Here is a 15,433-nt window from a genome sequence, read left to right as displayed (position 1 = left end):
GTGAAAAACCTATGGATGTACCCTGTGACACTGTTTACATTCTAAAAAAAAACATCAAGCTTGGTATGATGGTGCATGCCTGTAATCCTAGCACTCTGGGATGCTGAGACAGGAGGATTGCAAGTTTAACCCAGTCCTGGCAGCTTAGCAACACACATGCACACGCACGCTTGCACGCGGCTGGAGACAGAGTTCAGTGTGAAGGCTCTGAGCTTAACCCCCAGTACCACAAAACCAACCAACCAACCAACCAAATAAACCAAAGCCATCCGACAATTGATTTTGTCTGTTTTTGAGACAGGGTCTCACTAGATAGTCTGGACTGGCCTTGAACCCATTCTGTAGTCCAGGGTAGACTAAAACTGGCGGCGATCTTCTTCCCTGTCTACCAAGTGCCGGGATTAGAGGCATGTACCAAACACGCAGCCATAATTTTTTTTTGCACATAAATTATCCTTTTTATTGGAGGTTGAATTATTTAAGGAAAATCTTAGTTTAATACTGTATCTTGAAGCAATTATTAGATGGGCACAGGGCTGGGGATTTAGCTCAGTGGCAGAGTGCCTGCCTTTCAAGTGCAAGGTTGTGAGTTCGATTCCTGGTACCAGAAGAAAAAAAAAAAAAAAAAAAAAAAAGATGTGCACATAAATCTGCCTGTAAAAGTAGAGAGCATTTGTCAGATTTCAGCATTATCCATGTGAGAAATACTTTTTCGTTTCTGTGAGACAGGGTCTCGCTATATAATGTAGACTGTGAACTCACTAGTAGGCTGGCTAGCTGCAAAGTTGTGGTGATCTTCCTTCCTCAGCTTTCCAAGTGCTGGGATTACAGATGAGTGCCACCAGGCCTGGCCTGAGAAATACTTCTGTCTGAAGAGATACTGCATGTTGGTTTTTTGTTTTTCAGTATTATTGGAAAATGAACCCAGGGACTTCCCACTAGTCTGTATCTTCAGCCTTTACTTTTCAGACAAGGTCTCTATTCATTAAGTGTCCAGGCTGGGCTCAGACTTGGGGATCCTCCTGTCTTACCCTCCCAACGTACAGCCTACTTTGGCTGTTACTAACTTTTTTAATAAACAGCTTGCTGATTGTTGGTTAGGTCAGTCAAACAACCAATACTGATCTAAGTCATACCAAAAAGACTTTTAAGATTACAGACAAAAACAATTTTTTTTTTGTTCTTTTTTGTGTTTTTGTTTTTCTCCGGTACCGGGAACCAAACTCACGACCTTGCGCTTGCCAGGCTTGCCAGGCAGACGCTTTGCCGCTGAGCTAAATCCCCAGCCCCTAGAAACAAATTTTAATTTACAAAGAAAAATTTGATGAAGCATTAGGAAAATAAAGGTCATAACTTCTGAGTGATACTTTTCTACACCTTTTTATTAAGCTATAAATTTCCTCTATATGAAATCCTGCAATTACTATTACTACACAGAAAACACAAAATTGTACGTATTAATGAAGTACCACATATTCTTTAAAAATCAATATAGTGAATCGAATTAAATATATCTATCTTAAGCATTTATCACTATGGCAAAAATATTTTAAAAATCTGTTCTACTTTTTCAGCTATACACTACCTAATCCTTTTTTTTTTTTTTTTTTTGGTTTTTCTCCGGTACCGGGAACTGAACTCACAACCTTGCGCTTGCCAGGCAGGCGCTACACTACCTAATCCTGAGCTCCACTCACCCTATGTGGAATAAGCAACGGCACATCACACGCTCTTACTCCTACCGAATTGCAACCTTGCACACACTGATCAATTTCCCTACCCTCCTGGGCCCACTGTGTTCTCCAGTGATTGCCTTTCTTCTGACCCCACCCTCTACTCCTTTCTAGCACTAGGGATAGAACCAAGGGATGCTCTACCATTCAGCAACATCCCCAGCCCAGGGCAATGGTTGATATACTGCATCAACTTGAGAAGTCTAAAAGCTTAACTAAGTAACTCAGCAGCTCTACATCCTGGGGTGTAGAGGACATGCCCTTACTGCTCTAGGATGTTGTTCATTGTGTCAACTTGAGAAGTTTACAAGTTTGACTAAGTGACTTAGCAGGGACCAGGGTCCTTATTTTGTAAACATCCTGAGCCTATGCAAGGGGGGGACACAGATATGCTGAGGGCTACACCCACCTGAGAGCAGGCAGCCTGCATACAATCAACAGAAGGCAGGCAAAGAGGACCCTCACTTTTGCTCTTACTGTTTTTGCTGTTTTTCCACCACCACGAACTGTTGCCCCTCTGTCATGCCACCCTGCCTTGGAGCCAACTGATTATGGACTGAAACCTCCATAAACTGTGAGCTAAATAAACCCATCCCCTTTCTTAATTTGGGGCGTCAGGTATTTTGTCCGCAACAACAGAAAGGTAACCAAGACACATTACTTTTAAAGAAAAATTTTTTTTTAGAAGACAAGGCTTTACTAAATTGCCCAGGTGGGATTTGAACTTCCAGTCTTCCTGCCTTGGCCTCCCAAAGCGCTGCAATTACAGGCATGTGCCATCATGCCTTGGATGATTGTTGCTCTTAAATCAGAGATTTAGAAATGTATCATTTGGGAGGCTGAGGCAGGAGGATTGCTGTGAGATGAGGGCAACCTGGGCTACACAAAGACCCTGTCTCAAAAAACCAAAAAAGAAATGTATCATTAACAAAATATACGCAAAGCCAGGTGTGGTGGCACACACCTGTAATTCCAGCATTTGGGAGGCTGAGATAGGAAATTACTGGGAGTCTGAGGCCTGCCTGGGGTATATAGGGAGTTCAAGGCCAGTCTGAACCACATAGTAGCATCAACAGGAGGAGAAACAAGTTTCTCTATTAGGGTGGGTTTGATTGTTTTGTTTTTTTGAGACAGTTTCACGAAGTAGCCATCTCCTATCTTGCTCCTCCAGTGTCTGGCAACCACCAATCTGCTTAATGTCTTCATGCATGTATTTATCCTGCTTATATACAGAACCAGCTAATGCGTTTTTTCCCATACATTAACACATAAATGCTAAGCACACAGGCTATACTAATGGAAGAAGCTGGGTTACAGCATCTCTGAGCACTAAGCTCAAAGCTCCCTGAACGTCAGGAACCTGCGCCTGCCTCGGCTGCAGACCCCGGCTGCAGACCCCGGCAGCTGTGGCCCATCACGCCCTGTACTTGTGACACCTGCACCCTATGTCCACTCCGCCCGATTCCAGAACCCCACCCAGCAGTGCTGGAACAGGTGAAATTCCCCGTGGCTCGGCTGACTACATTTTGCCTCACATTTCTCAACTCCTTTTCTCTTATGAGCATATAATTTTAAGTTTTCCACACCATGTGAATTATGACAATTATTTTGCATAAATGACACCACTCACACCAAAAGGAAATCTGTGCTGTGCAATGTACAGAGAGTCCGTTTAGGATTTCAGTGCCAGCGCCGAGCACCAAGCCGCTGCGAGGTAAAGCAAGTGCTAATGAGCACACTGGGACGGCAGCACTCACTTCCTGAGGGTGCCTGTGCAGTATTTCAATACCGAAGGCCTGCTGTGGCCAAATGAGCAAAAACCAAACCAAAGAAACTGAACAGGGTATGTGTGGGGAAGCCCCGCACGGTGCCTCGTGCTGCAATGCTTTTCTTTAAAAGGGGCCAGCTGCACATGGGCTAAGGGTTGGTGTTTACATACTTTCCTAAGAGGCCTGTTAGAATCAAGAGGGCATCTTAACGAGAAGCTAATTTAAAAGCCCCTGAAATTCTCTACACTGTTATTAGCCAGGATCTCTGGTTTTAGCAAGGCCAGGGCTCCCTCTCAAGGCAGGTTTGAGACTCACTGGCCCCCTGACCATCAAGGCGCATGCCTGGGATTATGCCAGCATCTCCCTAGCAACAGCAGGGTCCAGAGCTCCTCAGCAGAAACACTCACAGCAGCCCCATGGGGGTTTCACTGAGACAAAGTCCCTTCTCTGATATTTTCCCCAAGAGTCAACTAAAATATTTTTGAGGCCCTAATATTCAACTTCAAATTACCAATGCTTGAAAGAACTGACGATTTCTGGTTTAGAAATAAAACCACAAAACTCACACTGCCATTAAGGTTTCCTCCAGGATATCTGGTTCTACAATAAATATCCCCAAATCTCTGCAGTATTGTGGTTTCTTGTATCTCAAATTAAAGAGCAGAATTAAAAGAAAAAACAAACAAACCAACAAAGCCCGCCTAGAGTAAGAGATAGATGTTAGTGTTTGATGTTAAACCTCTGCTTGCAGCCACTGAGAGCCTCCAGTGCTATTCCGATGCCTACACAATCGGCATTGAGAGGGTACCGAGGATGGCCCAGGGCAGTGAACAGCAACTATCAAAGTAATAGAATGGAAAGAGTCCAACTTGGCAAGATGAGCTGGAAAACCATCTGAAAATTATGGCCGGATTCCAATCACCAACGAGCATTTCCAAACCAGTGACTAGAGGAGTGAGAGGAGGCTGGGATACGGGAAGCCGGCCACTGCAGAACCGGCACCCCAAAGGAGCTCAATGCCAAGTCACTGACCTGGTAATAACACATCCATGAGCTGAAGAAAGGAACTGCTAAAGCGAGATATACCAAAGCAAGCAAGGCGTGGTGGCACACACCTGTAATCCCAGCACTCTGGGAGGTTGAGCCCAGGCTGGGCAATGTAGTAAGTCCCTGTCTCAAAAGATACAGTAGGTTATGCAGTTCTGTGTGAAGAGCCCAGGTTCAATCCCTAGTACAGCAACACCCCCCCAATCCCTCAAACCCATGAAGTTATAGATTATCAGCTTCTCCATTTTCAATGTTTATGGTAGTGTGTACACTGAGTTAATAACAAGATCTTTTTAATACACCACAATGCTGACATGACTTTCTTTTTTATCTTTTTGAGACAGGGTCTCACTATGCAGTTCAGGCTAGCTTTGAGCTCTCTTTGTAGCTCAGACTGGTCTCAAACTCACAAAGATCCTCCGGCCTCAGCCTCCTGAGTGCTGGGATTACAGGCGTGTGCCACCACGCCCGGCTTGACGTGACTTTTAAGAGCCATGAAAATACTATAAGGCAAAAAACAAAACAAAACAAAAACTCTGTTACATCACAGGGAGCCTGTGTCCTAAGTTTAGTTTTTTGGGGGTTTTTCTGGGTACTGGGAATCAAACTCGGGACCTTGCGCTTGTTAGGCAGGCACTTGTGCCACTGAGTTATATCCCCAGCCTGACTGTGTCCTAAGATAAAACTTTCTTGTGAGTGCTAATCCGATTAAGTTCACACTGGAACACAGTGGACAAACAAATGCAGAAAGGCCTTCTGAGGACAGAGATAGCTTAGGGGGTTGCCCTGCCCTGATCCTGCAGCCTTCCTAGGACAGCAACAGAGCCTAAGCAGAACTGGCTTCCTAGACCCTTGTGCCTTGCTTGCCTCCCCTTCCTTACTCCCGGCCTCTTCCTTTTTTCACTCTGTTTGCCACCAAGATCACATGCAGTCTTAGCTGCCAGCTGGGTTTCTTATGCCGCATTTTCACTCCTACCTTTCCAATTTTAAATCTCAGTGAATAAGAATATGTACCAAAAATGTCCCTTGCTACAGTGTAATTGTAAAGTCACTTTACTATAAGCTACAATACAAAATAAAAATACCCATAACTGGCTCCTGGGTGCTGCTGAGAAAAAAACCCTCTTGGTACTACTTAGTTGCCGGCCCGCACCTAACACTGCCTTCAACTTCTACCTGAAGCCCCTGCTCTCCTCCTGTCCTCAAGATAATTCTGTCTTCACTTATGCTCTCTCTCTTTTTTTTTAAATTAAGTTTACTGAAACTTTTTAGGTACACATAATGATCACATTCATAAGGAATTTGTACCTGTCCATGATATCTTTTTTTTGGTACCAGAACTGAACTCAGGATCTTGCGCTTGCTGAGCTATCTCCCCAGTCCTGTCCATGATATATCTTGATTCTTCTTTTTTCCCCATCTCTCTCCCCTCCCTTCAATCCTTCTTCCCCTTCTTATTTACAAAGGCTTTGTTTCCATTTTTGCGTTCTTTTCTTGTTCTTCCTTTTCCCCTCCCTACTTCCCATTCCCCCATTTGAACATTTTCTTCCTATTTCACAAGCTTTTGCTCTTTTCTTGTCCTCATGTCTCAGGAGAAACGACTCCACGCAAGCCCCTGCACCGAGGAGCTTCGTCTCACCAGTCAGCCTCACACCCACTTCGTCCTCCTTTCCTTCACATTGCTCATGTCCATGGTGGATCTCCAATTAAAAATGGAACAGGGATCTGCCGTAAGTTCTCAGTTTTTACTTTTTCTTTTGTTTTGTTTTTTTTGTCTTTCTGAGACAGGGTCTCGCTATGCAGTTCAGGATGGCCTTGAGCTCATTTTGTAGCCCAGGCTGGTCTCGAACTCCCAACGATCCTCCTGCCTCAGCCTCCCGCGTGCTGGGACTACAGGCGTGCGCCACCACACCTGGCTAGTTTTTACCTTTTCATTACTTGTTTTCTTTTACTGTCATCCCTCCCAAAGGCAAGTAACATCGTGGTCAATAACCACTTATTTTTTGTGAAACAAATTAAACCTCTCCTCTGACTTGTGAGTACTGGGTATTGTGCTGAGATGGGCAAGCGGAGTAATAAGTCTCTGAAAAACTAGCGACTTTAACGCTCCAGAGGCCGGGCGCGGGCGTGCACGCCTGTAATCCCAGCACTCAGAAGTCGAGGCAAGAGGATCACCATAGGTTTGAGGCAGGCACAGGCTACACAGTGAGCTCCAGGCCAGTCTGAACTACAGACTGAGACCCTGTTTCAAAAAACAAAACAAAACAGCTGGAGATATAGCTCAGCGGTATAGTGCCTGCCTGGCAAGTGCAAGATCCTGAGTTTGTAGAAAGAAACAAACCAACAAAAAACAAAAAAAGCTCTCAAGACTTTTACTGTCTGTCGAACCTCTTGCAGCTCTGACTTCCATATGAATAGGTTTCTCTGCACCCTCACCAAAGGCCTGTGCCATCTCTTCCATTCTAGACTTCTGTTTCAAATCAGAGGAATTTCACTGCTAAATCCTGCTGGAGGAATTGCTGTTACACTCGCCAGTTTTTCCTTACTAAATCAGGCACCAGAGTGACCAAAAGTTATCTTCCCAATGCAAAGATCTGATGACATAATCTCCCTTCCATTTACGCACTAAAGATACAGACTCCAAAATCTGATTTGCCCAGCATTTTCTTCCACTGAATGTGACAAATCATCTTATATGACAGCCACCTGCTAATGTACTGTTTTTTGACCACACTATGGACTCTGCAGCCTCTGTGCTTTTGTCTACATTACTCCTGTAGTGAGGAATACCCTCTGCCCCAGTGCCCCACCATCAAAATCCCAGTCACTGTACTAGCTCAGGTCAGACACAACTCTGCCGGTCCAAGTTCCCTTCTCTTTGCATAGCTCCAACTTCTTTCATGTTTGCATACATCAACTTTCTTTATCTACTGTATCATCTACCTTAAATGACCATCATCCCAAGAGATTTTAAAGTCCAACAGAATGTGACTTTCTGAATTATTTTTATAAGTCATTGAAGACTTACAGGAATGCGTTTTCCCTATAAAAATCCTCAATTAAGATTGAAGTAAAGGAAAATACAGATGCAGGAATAAAATAAATGTAACGGGACTATCCTTTCCGAATAACGAAAATGCCTTCTCTCTACTCTCTCACACTCACCTCTCGTTTGATGGATTTGACGGACAAGTGGTCAGACATCCACCTAGGTTGCAACTCTGCCTTTGTACGCTGTGGACGTTTTCCCTACAGTTAGAAGTGAGGAAAAGAAAGGAAAAGATAGATTAGGGTGTTCTCAGCTACTGCTACTGCTTTTGCTGTTGCTGCTGCTGCTGCCAATAGAAAAATGACCATTAAGGCACTCAGGTAATTGCTTTACCTTGATGGAGGGCCCAAAGTATCCTTCCAAAGATGACCGAGGGAAATAACCATTCAGCTATGCAAGGTACTAAGCAGATGTATTCTCTGGTAACAACAAGAACACACACAACACAGACAACCAAGTGTCTGCTTTGACAATACCATGCCAAGAAACTCCCACGTTTAAACGTAAAAATCCTTCCCCTTAAATGATTAAGGGAGGCCATGTTTTATCAGCTTCAGCTGAAGGGAGTGGCACTGAACAAGGGCATCAGGAGCAGCTGGGGGCAGACTGGCCCTTAAAAGGCAGCTCAGCGGCAGTAGTGAGAAGTGAGGGCAGCTGCCAGGGTGGGACGCAAAATGAGTGAGAGTGGAGAAAAGCAGTGACTCAGAGTAAGACAGCTCACCCGAAAAGATTACAGCCTAAGAAAACGGCCGGAAAGAGACTGAAGGATTTCTGACAACAATTCAATTCTAGTCAAGTGCTGGAAAGGCCAAGGTGTATCAGCCCGTGTTTAGAATTTCTGTGTTATGAGCCCTGTAGCTTCACCTTGTACCAACTGTTAAAAGAAAAGGTGTGGGCAAGGGGGTTTGGATCAGAGAGTATAGCTTCTGTGGTCCTGGCTTCAAAATTCAACATTTCCCAGGTCTGGTTCTGGAACCACTTTATTCAAAGTCTTGAGACTTCTTGAAGAATCAGTAAGACAGGGCAACCCAGGATGCAAAAAACCTAATGATAATACTCATACAGTTTAAACTCACTGTAAAGTAATGGTGGCAGCTGTGATGGATCAGCATCTCTAGGAAGCTTTTCTGTTCCCAAAGCAGAGACTAAGCAACTCGGTGCAAATGCAATTCCACGTATCAAAGCAGATCATGATCATCTTCAGGCACTTTTCCCCAAAGCTACCCGAGCAGTTTCCTCAATATGCTCACGAGCATTTCCTTTATGTTTTAAGATTCTAAGGATCTCTTCAACTTTAAACGTGCAAATTTGTCATGGAACTGTCTTGCAAAGGAATTGTATCAGTTTAACAGCAACTAAAATCCTCTACCAGTTTCATTCCAACTTTGTCACATGTAAAAGTTACTAAGGAGGCACACGCCACTCTTGATACAGAGGGTAAAGGTGTATCTCTATTTAAATCTCAGGGCCTAATGTTTATTAGCTGTCTAAATATTATTTATTGTCTACATTATCACTTTCTCTACCATAAACACTTTCAGTAGTTTATATCCCTTTCGATTTAAAAAGTTGTAATTTTGTGTGAGCAAAGCAGATCTTACCTTTTCTTTTTGAGACAGGGTCTTAATATGAAGCCCAGGCTGGCCTCGAACTTGAAGTGATTCTCCTGCCTCAGTCTCCCAAGTGCTGGGATCACAGGCGTGTACCACCATACACAGCAGACCTTACCTTTTGGTCCTCTGAAAGTTTAATGTCATACCCTCCAAGATTTATCAAATCTCTCTACTTGTATTTACTCTGTTAAGAAACGTGGATTTACTTTTCTACCAAGAGTTCTCATCAATTATTTACCAGCATAAACCATGGAGCTGAGTGCCTACTGAGTGCTGCATATACTGACATGGATTTTTTAAAAAGGCTTCTGTGAAGTGACAGTATTTCATTTTGCTAATACAAAAACAGAAATTGAGATAGTGCCCTATCCAAGGTTGGTGTTTCCTTTTCACAACACATCTTGATGCAATGGTGTCTCTTTCTGAGCATCAAGCTTCTTTTTACTGAAGTATGTTTTGATGTTCACAGGTGAATCATAGGCTGTTGTCACTGTTAGAGGAAAGTCCTTCTTGGTTAATGCAGCTAGAACGGATGGGTAAGTTAACATAGATAAAGTAGGGAGTAATAAAAAAGTATACACTTCAAGCACTTTACCTCAGTATAAACGTACTATCGTTTACCAGTCATACAATACAGGACCCACCAACGGGTTTCCTGTGATTTGTTCACACATGCTCTAAACCTTTATCTGGTCTTTGTTTTGTTTTTTAAAGTGAAAGTAAGACAGACATTCAGCACACTTAGACCAAAAGCAGAATCCTGAAGACTTTAATGGCTCCTCCCCATACAATCTGTTACTGCTTTATTCTGACAGCCAACTTTTCAGAAGAAATTTTTTTTTTGTACTGGGAATCGAACTCAGGACCGTGTGCTTGCCAGGCAGGTGCTTTACCACTGAGCTATCTCCTCGGCCCCAAGAAACTCATTTTTAATAACTGCTTCTTCTGTTTTCTTTTGTAGTGCTGGGGACAGAACCTAGGGTTTTGCACATGCTAGGCAAGCTACACTCCAAGTCCAATAAAATTTTTATTGCCATATTTTATGAGTAATAGTTAAGTGTAATAAGTACAATGGGCACAAACAGATATTCAAAATATTATAATAACTACTGAACATACAATTTAGCTGCTGAATGCTAAACACAGCAATGATAGTCAAGAACTCTACAGCTCTGAGCAAATCATTTGTGCTAGCTGATCTACTAAAGGCCACCTGAGATACTTCCACTATGCTGATTCATGTGACAATACATGGTAGGGGCCAGTCATTCACTGTTTTTTTTTTTTGTTTGTTTGTTTGTTTTTTGTTGTTGTTGTTGTTTTTTCTCCGGTACCGGGAACCGAACTCACGACCTTGCGCTTGCTAGGCAGGCGCTTTGCCGCTGAGCTAAATCCCCAGCCCCTCATTCACTGTTCTTGTCTTACCCTCTTTACATTTATTTATTATTTTGGAAAAAAATTATTATGCAGAGATTTGGCTGAGAGCGATTCTCAATGTATTAGCCAAGTGAGTATTCAGGTTTATACTTGGCCTTTCTTTCCATAAACAGATAGGCTTTCACCGAGAGTTGAACTCTCTCATGCTTGCCAGGTAGGTGCCGCGCCATAGAGCTATATCCTCAGCTCCAACACTTTCTTTAAAGCATACAAAATAATCATCTGAGAGACCCCACAAATGCAGGGCACAAGGCACTATCTCAAAAACTTCTGATGAGGGCACAGAATAGTGTAGTGTGTTGGGAATCTGAGTCTTCAGTAAGCCAGCATATGCTTCTGATGAAGTAGTATAGTTATGGAGCACTATTATGAAACTCTAAATAATAGACATTTTCATCAAATTTACATCCCTAAAATTTTAAATCTTAAAATGCTGGGATTTTTTTTTGTTTTGTTTGAGACAGAGTCTTAAGCTATGTAGCCCAGGCTGGCCTCGAACTCCCAGGAATCCTCTTGCCTCAGCCTCCTAGATGCTGGGATTACAGGTGTGCCACCAAGCCTGTCTATGATGGATTATTCTTCTGGTAAAGTAGCTTTCACTTGTCCGTATTAACGTGACATACATTCTACTGAATGACAATAATGTACTCAACTGTCTCAGGAATGAGACGAAAGATACTTATGTCTAAATGATCAGGGTACCTTTGAACTTTTCCTCCTTCATTTGTCTGTTTTGTTTTGTTTTTTGTCTTTTTTGAGACAGGGTCTCACTGTGCAGTTCAGGCTGGCCTCAAGCTCACTTTGTAGCCCAGGGTGGTCTCGAACTCGCAACAATCCTCCTGCCTCAGGCTCCCGAGTGCTAGGATTACAGGCGTGTGCCACCACGTCTGGCTGTCTGTTTTGTTTTGGATTTTTGTCGTGCCAGGGATCAAAACCAGGGCTTTATACATGCTATGCCGGTGCTCTACCACTGAGCTACATCACACACATTTCATTTTTGAAATATTTAAAAATTATCTACTCTTTTTATTGAGAAGGGCAGTGGCAGTAACTGGGGATTGACTGCTAAGCATTCACACTGGGATATAGCTCCAACCCTTTCTAAAATTGTTTTATGTTGAGACAGGGTTTTGCTAAGTCACTACACTGCCCAAGTTCCCCTGCCTCAGCTTCTAGAGTGCTGGAGGAACAGGCATGTGCCCTGCTGGCAACTCACCTATTCTTTGAAGGCTTAGAAAATCTCACCTTGTGAATACATCCAAATGACTCTTGTTTTGTTGTTTTGTGGTCCTGCAGATGGAACACAGGCCTTGATAGACATGTGTTTTACAGATACATTCCCAATACGTTCCCAGATACATTCCCAATCAACTCTGGGTTTTAATGGTATCTTTTTGTTAAAGTACTTCTCTAATTACTGACTTGCTAAGATTTTTACTTTACAATTTAGATTCTCTTGCTTTTTTTCCTGGTTAACACTTTTATTTTACTGAAGTTTTGATAGTGAGAGTGCTGTGTATCTTTCAAAATACCAAATCGAAGCTGGGGATATAGCTCAGGGGCGTAAGTGCCTGCCTGGTGAGTGCAAGGTCCTGAGTTCAACTCCTGGTACCACAAAAAAATTCCACAAAATACCCAATCTATCCTTTTCCTGGTTTCTAATTTCATGGTTATCAAAAATTATATTTAAGGTTTAATCTTTTTCTCCTATAAGGAACCTATATTCTTGAACATTTTTATGAAAATCATCAGTTTTATGCCTTGAAGATTTTTTTCTTTTTGAATTATCTGCCAGAAGTTAGGTTGAATATCATCAGAAAAAAGCAAAAAATATCCACGTATGGTGGAGCACACTTGTTCTTATGGCTCCTACCTAGATGTCCTTCCGAAGCTGCATGCACTCAGAAGTGGGGCTTTTGGAAGATAATCAGATTACTGGACACACTACACTCATCAGTAGATTAAATTACGTGCGTGGGGGGGGGGTGTGTTACGAAGAAGAGTAAGACACAACACCTAAACTGAAGAAGCTTAAACTTAACAAGGACATACAAGAAAGCCTGAAGAGACATGTTAGGGAGAAAATCTTAAGGCTAGGTTAGACAGTTCATGGAGACAGTAAACTTGCACATGGCTTTTCAGAGCAGTAGCGGAAGGGTAAGGAAGAAAGCGAAGGCAGACTTGAACATGTCATGGAAAAGAAGGGTTTCAATGAAAACCTCGTGCTTAGTGGGGGAGATATCTGTAAGAATGATTTTTGATTAAAAACAAAATAAAAAACTGGGCTAATATTATATACAGACTTTACAGGGTGACAGGAGAACACGTGGCAGGCTCAGGGTGTGCCACTGAGGAAACATTACAGGTGAGCTAGTTCCAGGCTGTGAAAAGCCACTATAAGCACTAGCTGGTGGGCATAGAGGACTTCTTGGGGGTACGGAGAACATTATAAAACCCACAGTGAAGGAGGGTAGCATGACAGCCCATGTGAACACTCCAGTTCAGAGAGGATGACAGCCTGTACCACTTCCAGGACACTGGAATATACCAACAAGTCCTAATCACTACAGTCCTGGGACCTAACAAATAGGAAGGCAGTGCTGCCCGTGTCTGCATACCTTCTGAGCGATCATGTTGCAGATCTCAGGCAGGAAATCCTCACTGAGGAGCTTATAGAGCTGCCTTTCTCGAAGTGATGTCCTTTCTCGAAAACTCTCAGTGACCTGTCGCCATTCTTCTTCAGTTTGGCAAAGGAGCCACCAAGTGCCTTGGCCTGGCCCTTGGGACCCTACAAAATGAAGAGACACATTCACTACAATAGATCCTACTACAATATTTTTCCTCCCTATATGCTCTCAATATTCTCTCTGCCCTGGATCATGACTAAATCAAAAGTGGAAAAAAAAGGTATATTACTTTTTCTTGTTTTTTTTTTGGTCTTTTTGAGACAGGGTCTCATTATGCAGGTCAGGCTGGCCTTGAACTCACAAGGATCCTCCTGCCTCAGCCTCCCCAGTGCTGGCATTACAGGTGTACACCACCACACCCAATTTTTTTTGTTTTTGAGAAAGGATCCTGCTATGTAGTTCCGGGTATCCTCCAGCAGATCCTCTTGCCTGAGTCTCCCAGTACTGGGATTACAGGCATGCCCTACTACGTCTGGCAAGCTATATAACTTTTTAAAGTTTGATACTGCATACTTTTGATTTTCTTGCTGTTAATTATTATTGTTTACAACTGAAAAAATGCCTAGAAGCAATACAATAACTAGTGTGACTTTTATAAGATTTTAATATCCTAGAAATGCTTAAATATATTTATATACTTTTCTAGAGAAATACTTGAGTTTGAGCCTTTGCAGAAATTTATGTCTTATTTATATCATGATACTGTAAAATGATTCTATCCCCAAATTTTAGCTATTTTAATTCCAGAAATAAAATCTAGGTAAGAAATATGTCCTCTTTAAAAAAAAAAAAAAAACTCTGAGAAAGGTGCTCACTCACTCAAATGTTTGAGTGGCTATTTCACTGTGCCAACTAACAGGGCACTTGAGAACAGATCTAACCTTAACTTCTCCCTAGTCATAATACTAGAGATTGGGGGCTAGGGATTTAGCTCAGTGGCACAGAGCCTTCCTGGCAAGTGCGAGGTTGTGAGTTCGATTCCCAGTTCCGGAAAAAAACAAAAAAACAAAAAACAATAAACAAAACATAATACTAGAAATTGAACTCTGAGCTACTTTCTAAGACTTTTATTGTAATTTTCTTTTGAGACAGGGTCTCACTATGTAGTTCAGGCTGGCCTCAAGCTCACTATGTAGCCCAGGCTGGTCTTGAACACACAGTGATTCTCCTGCCTCAGTCTCTCAAGTGCTGGGATTACAAGTGTGTGCTACCACGCCTGGCTGCCTTTTTTTCTTTTGAGACAGCATCTTACTAAGTTGCTAGACTGTCCAGGCTAGGCTCAAACTTTGTTTCTCCTGCCTCAACCTCCAAGAGTGCTGGAATTACAGGCATGTACCAGCACGCCCAGCAGACCTAGCCTTACTCTTACACTGTGCATCTGATGGAGACGAAGTATAAAGAATGGCAAACTGGAGAAGGGGAGGAAGGCTAGTTACGTGGCTCTTACAATGACCCTAACTACTTTGTATGATTCTGGAAGAAGACAGTCACCATCATAATATAAATGAATCATGTTGACTTAATCCTTTCTAAATGCCAAAAAAGATTATTACCATTTCTTTTCTGTGGCTCAGATGCCAAGGAGCTTTCTTCCTGCTTCTCACTGAAACACAGGGAAAGGAGGCAGCAATTAAAACAAAGACATGTGGGCTGGGGATACAGCGCAGTGGTGCATCTCCTGCCTGCAAGCGCAAGGTCCTGAGTTTGATTCCTTGTACCAAACAAACGAAAAACAAATACAAGTCTAAAACTGCTCTGCTGTTTCCCGCAAATGTGAATTCAATAAATGCAATGGAGACAAGAGTGTGTGTAAAGAGGGCGAAGCTAGGAAAAGATTCTGTGAAATAAACGAACACCTGGATGTTGTCTCACCCCTGTAGAGTAGAAATAATGACATATGCCCAGTGTTATGGCAACAACATTAATGCCTAGGAAAACAGTAACTCTTAAAACCTTTAGGAAAGCAAACAGACGAGCTACATGTTAGTTAAATGCCAAGAAAAGGGGGCTGGGGATTTAGCTCAGCGGCAAAAGCGCCTGCCTGGCAAGCGCAAGGTCGTGAGTTCAGTTCCCGGTACCGGAGAAAAACCAAAAAAAA

At 42.7% G+C, this 15,433-nt stretch overlaps 1 protein-coding gene across 6 annotated transcripts in view; it reads right to left on the bottom strand.

Annotated features, from left to right (window-relative positions):
* Window positions 1-15,433, bottom strand: part of Cecr2 (cat eye syndrome chromosome region, candidate 2) — a 61,701-nt gene that overhangs the window by 19,153 nt on the left and 27,115 nt on the right. For 5 of the 6 annotated variants that reach the window (XM_013520243.1, XM_013520244.1, XM_013520238.1 and 2 more), the window contains 3 exons: window positions 14,889-14,938; window positions 13,267-13,436; window positions 7,715-7,798 (listed from right to left, as the gene is read on the bottom strand). In XM_013520243.1, coding sequence (XP_013375697.1) covers window positions 7,715-7,798; window positions 13,267-13,436; window positions 14,889-14,938 — 304 coding nt within the window. The remainder of the gene's footprint in view (window positions 1-7,714; window positions 7,799-13,266; window positions 13,437-14,888; window positions 14,939-15,433) is intronic. The other variant, XM_013520239.1, reaches the window with a different exon arrangement.

The sequence above is a fragment of the Chinchilla lanigera genome, unplaced genomic scaffold, assembly GCF_000276665.1.
Source record: "Chinchilla lanigera isolate Chin_1 unplaced genomic scaffold, ChiLan1.0 scaffold00053, whole genome shotgun sequence".
NCBI lineage: Eukaryota > Metazoa > Chordata > Mammalia > Rodentia > Chinchillidae > Chinchilla > Chinchilla lanigera.
This window is presented reverse-complemented; position numbering and strand designations above follow the sequence as displayed.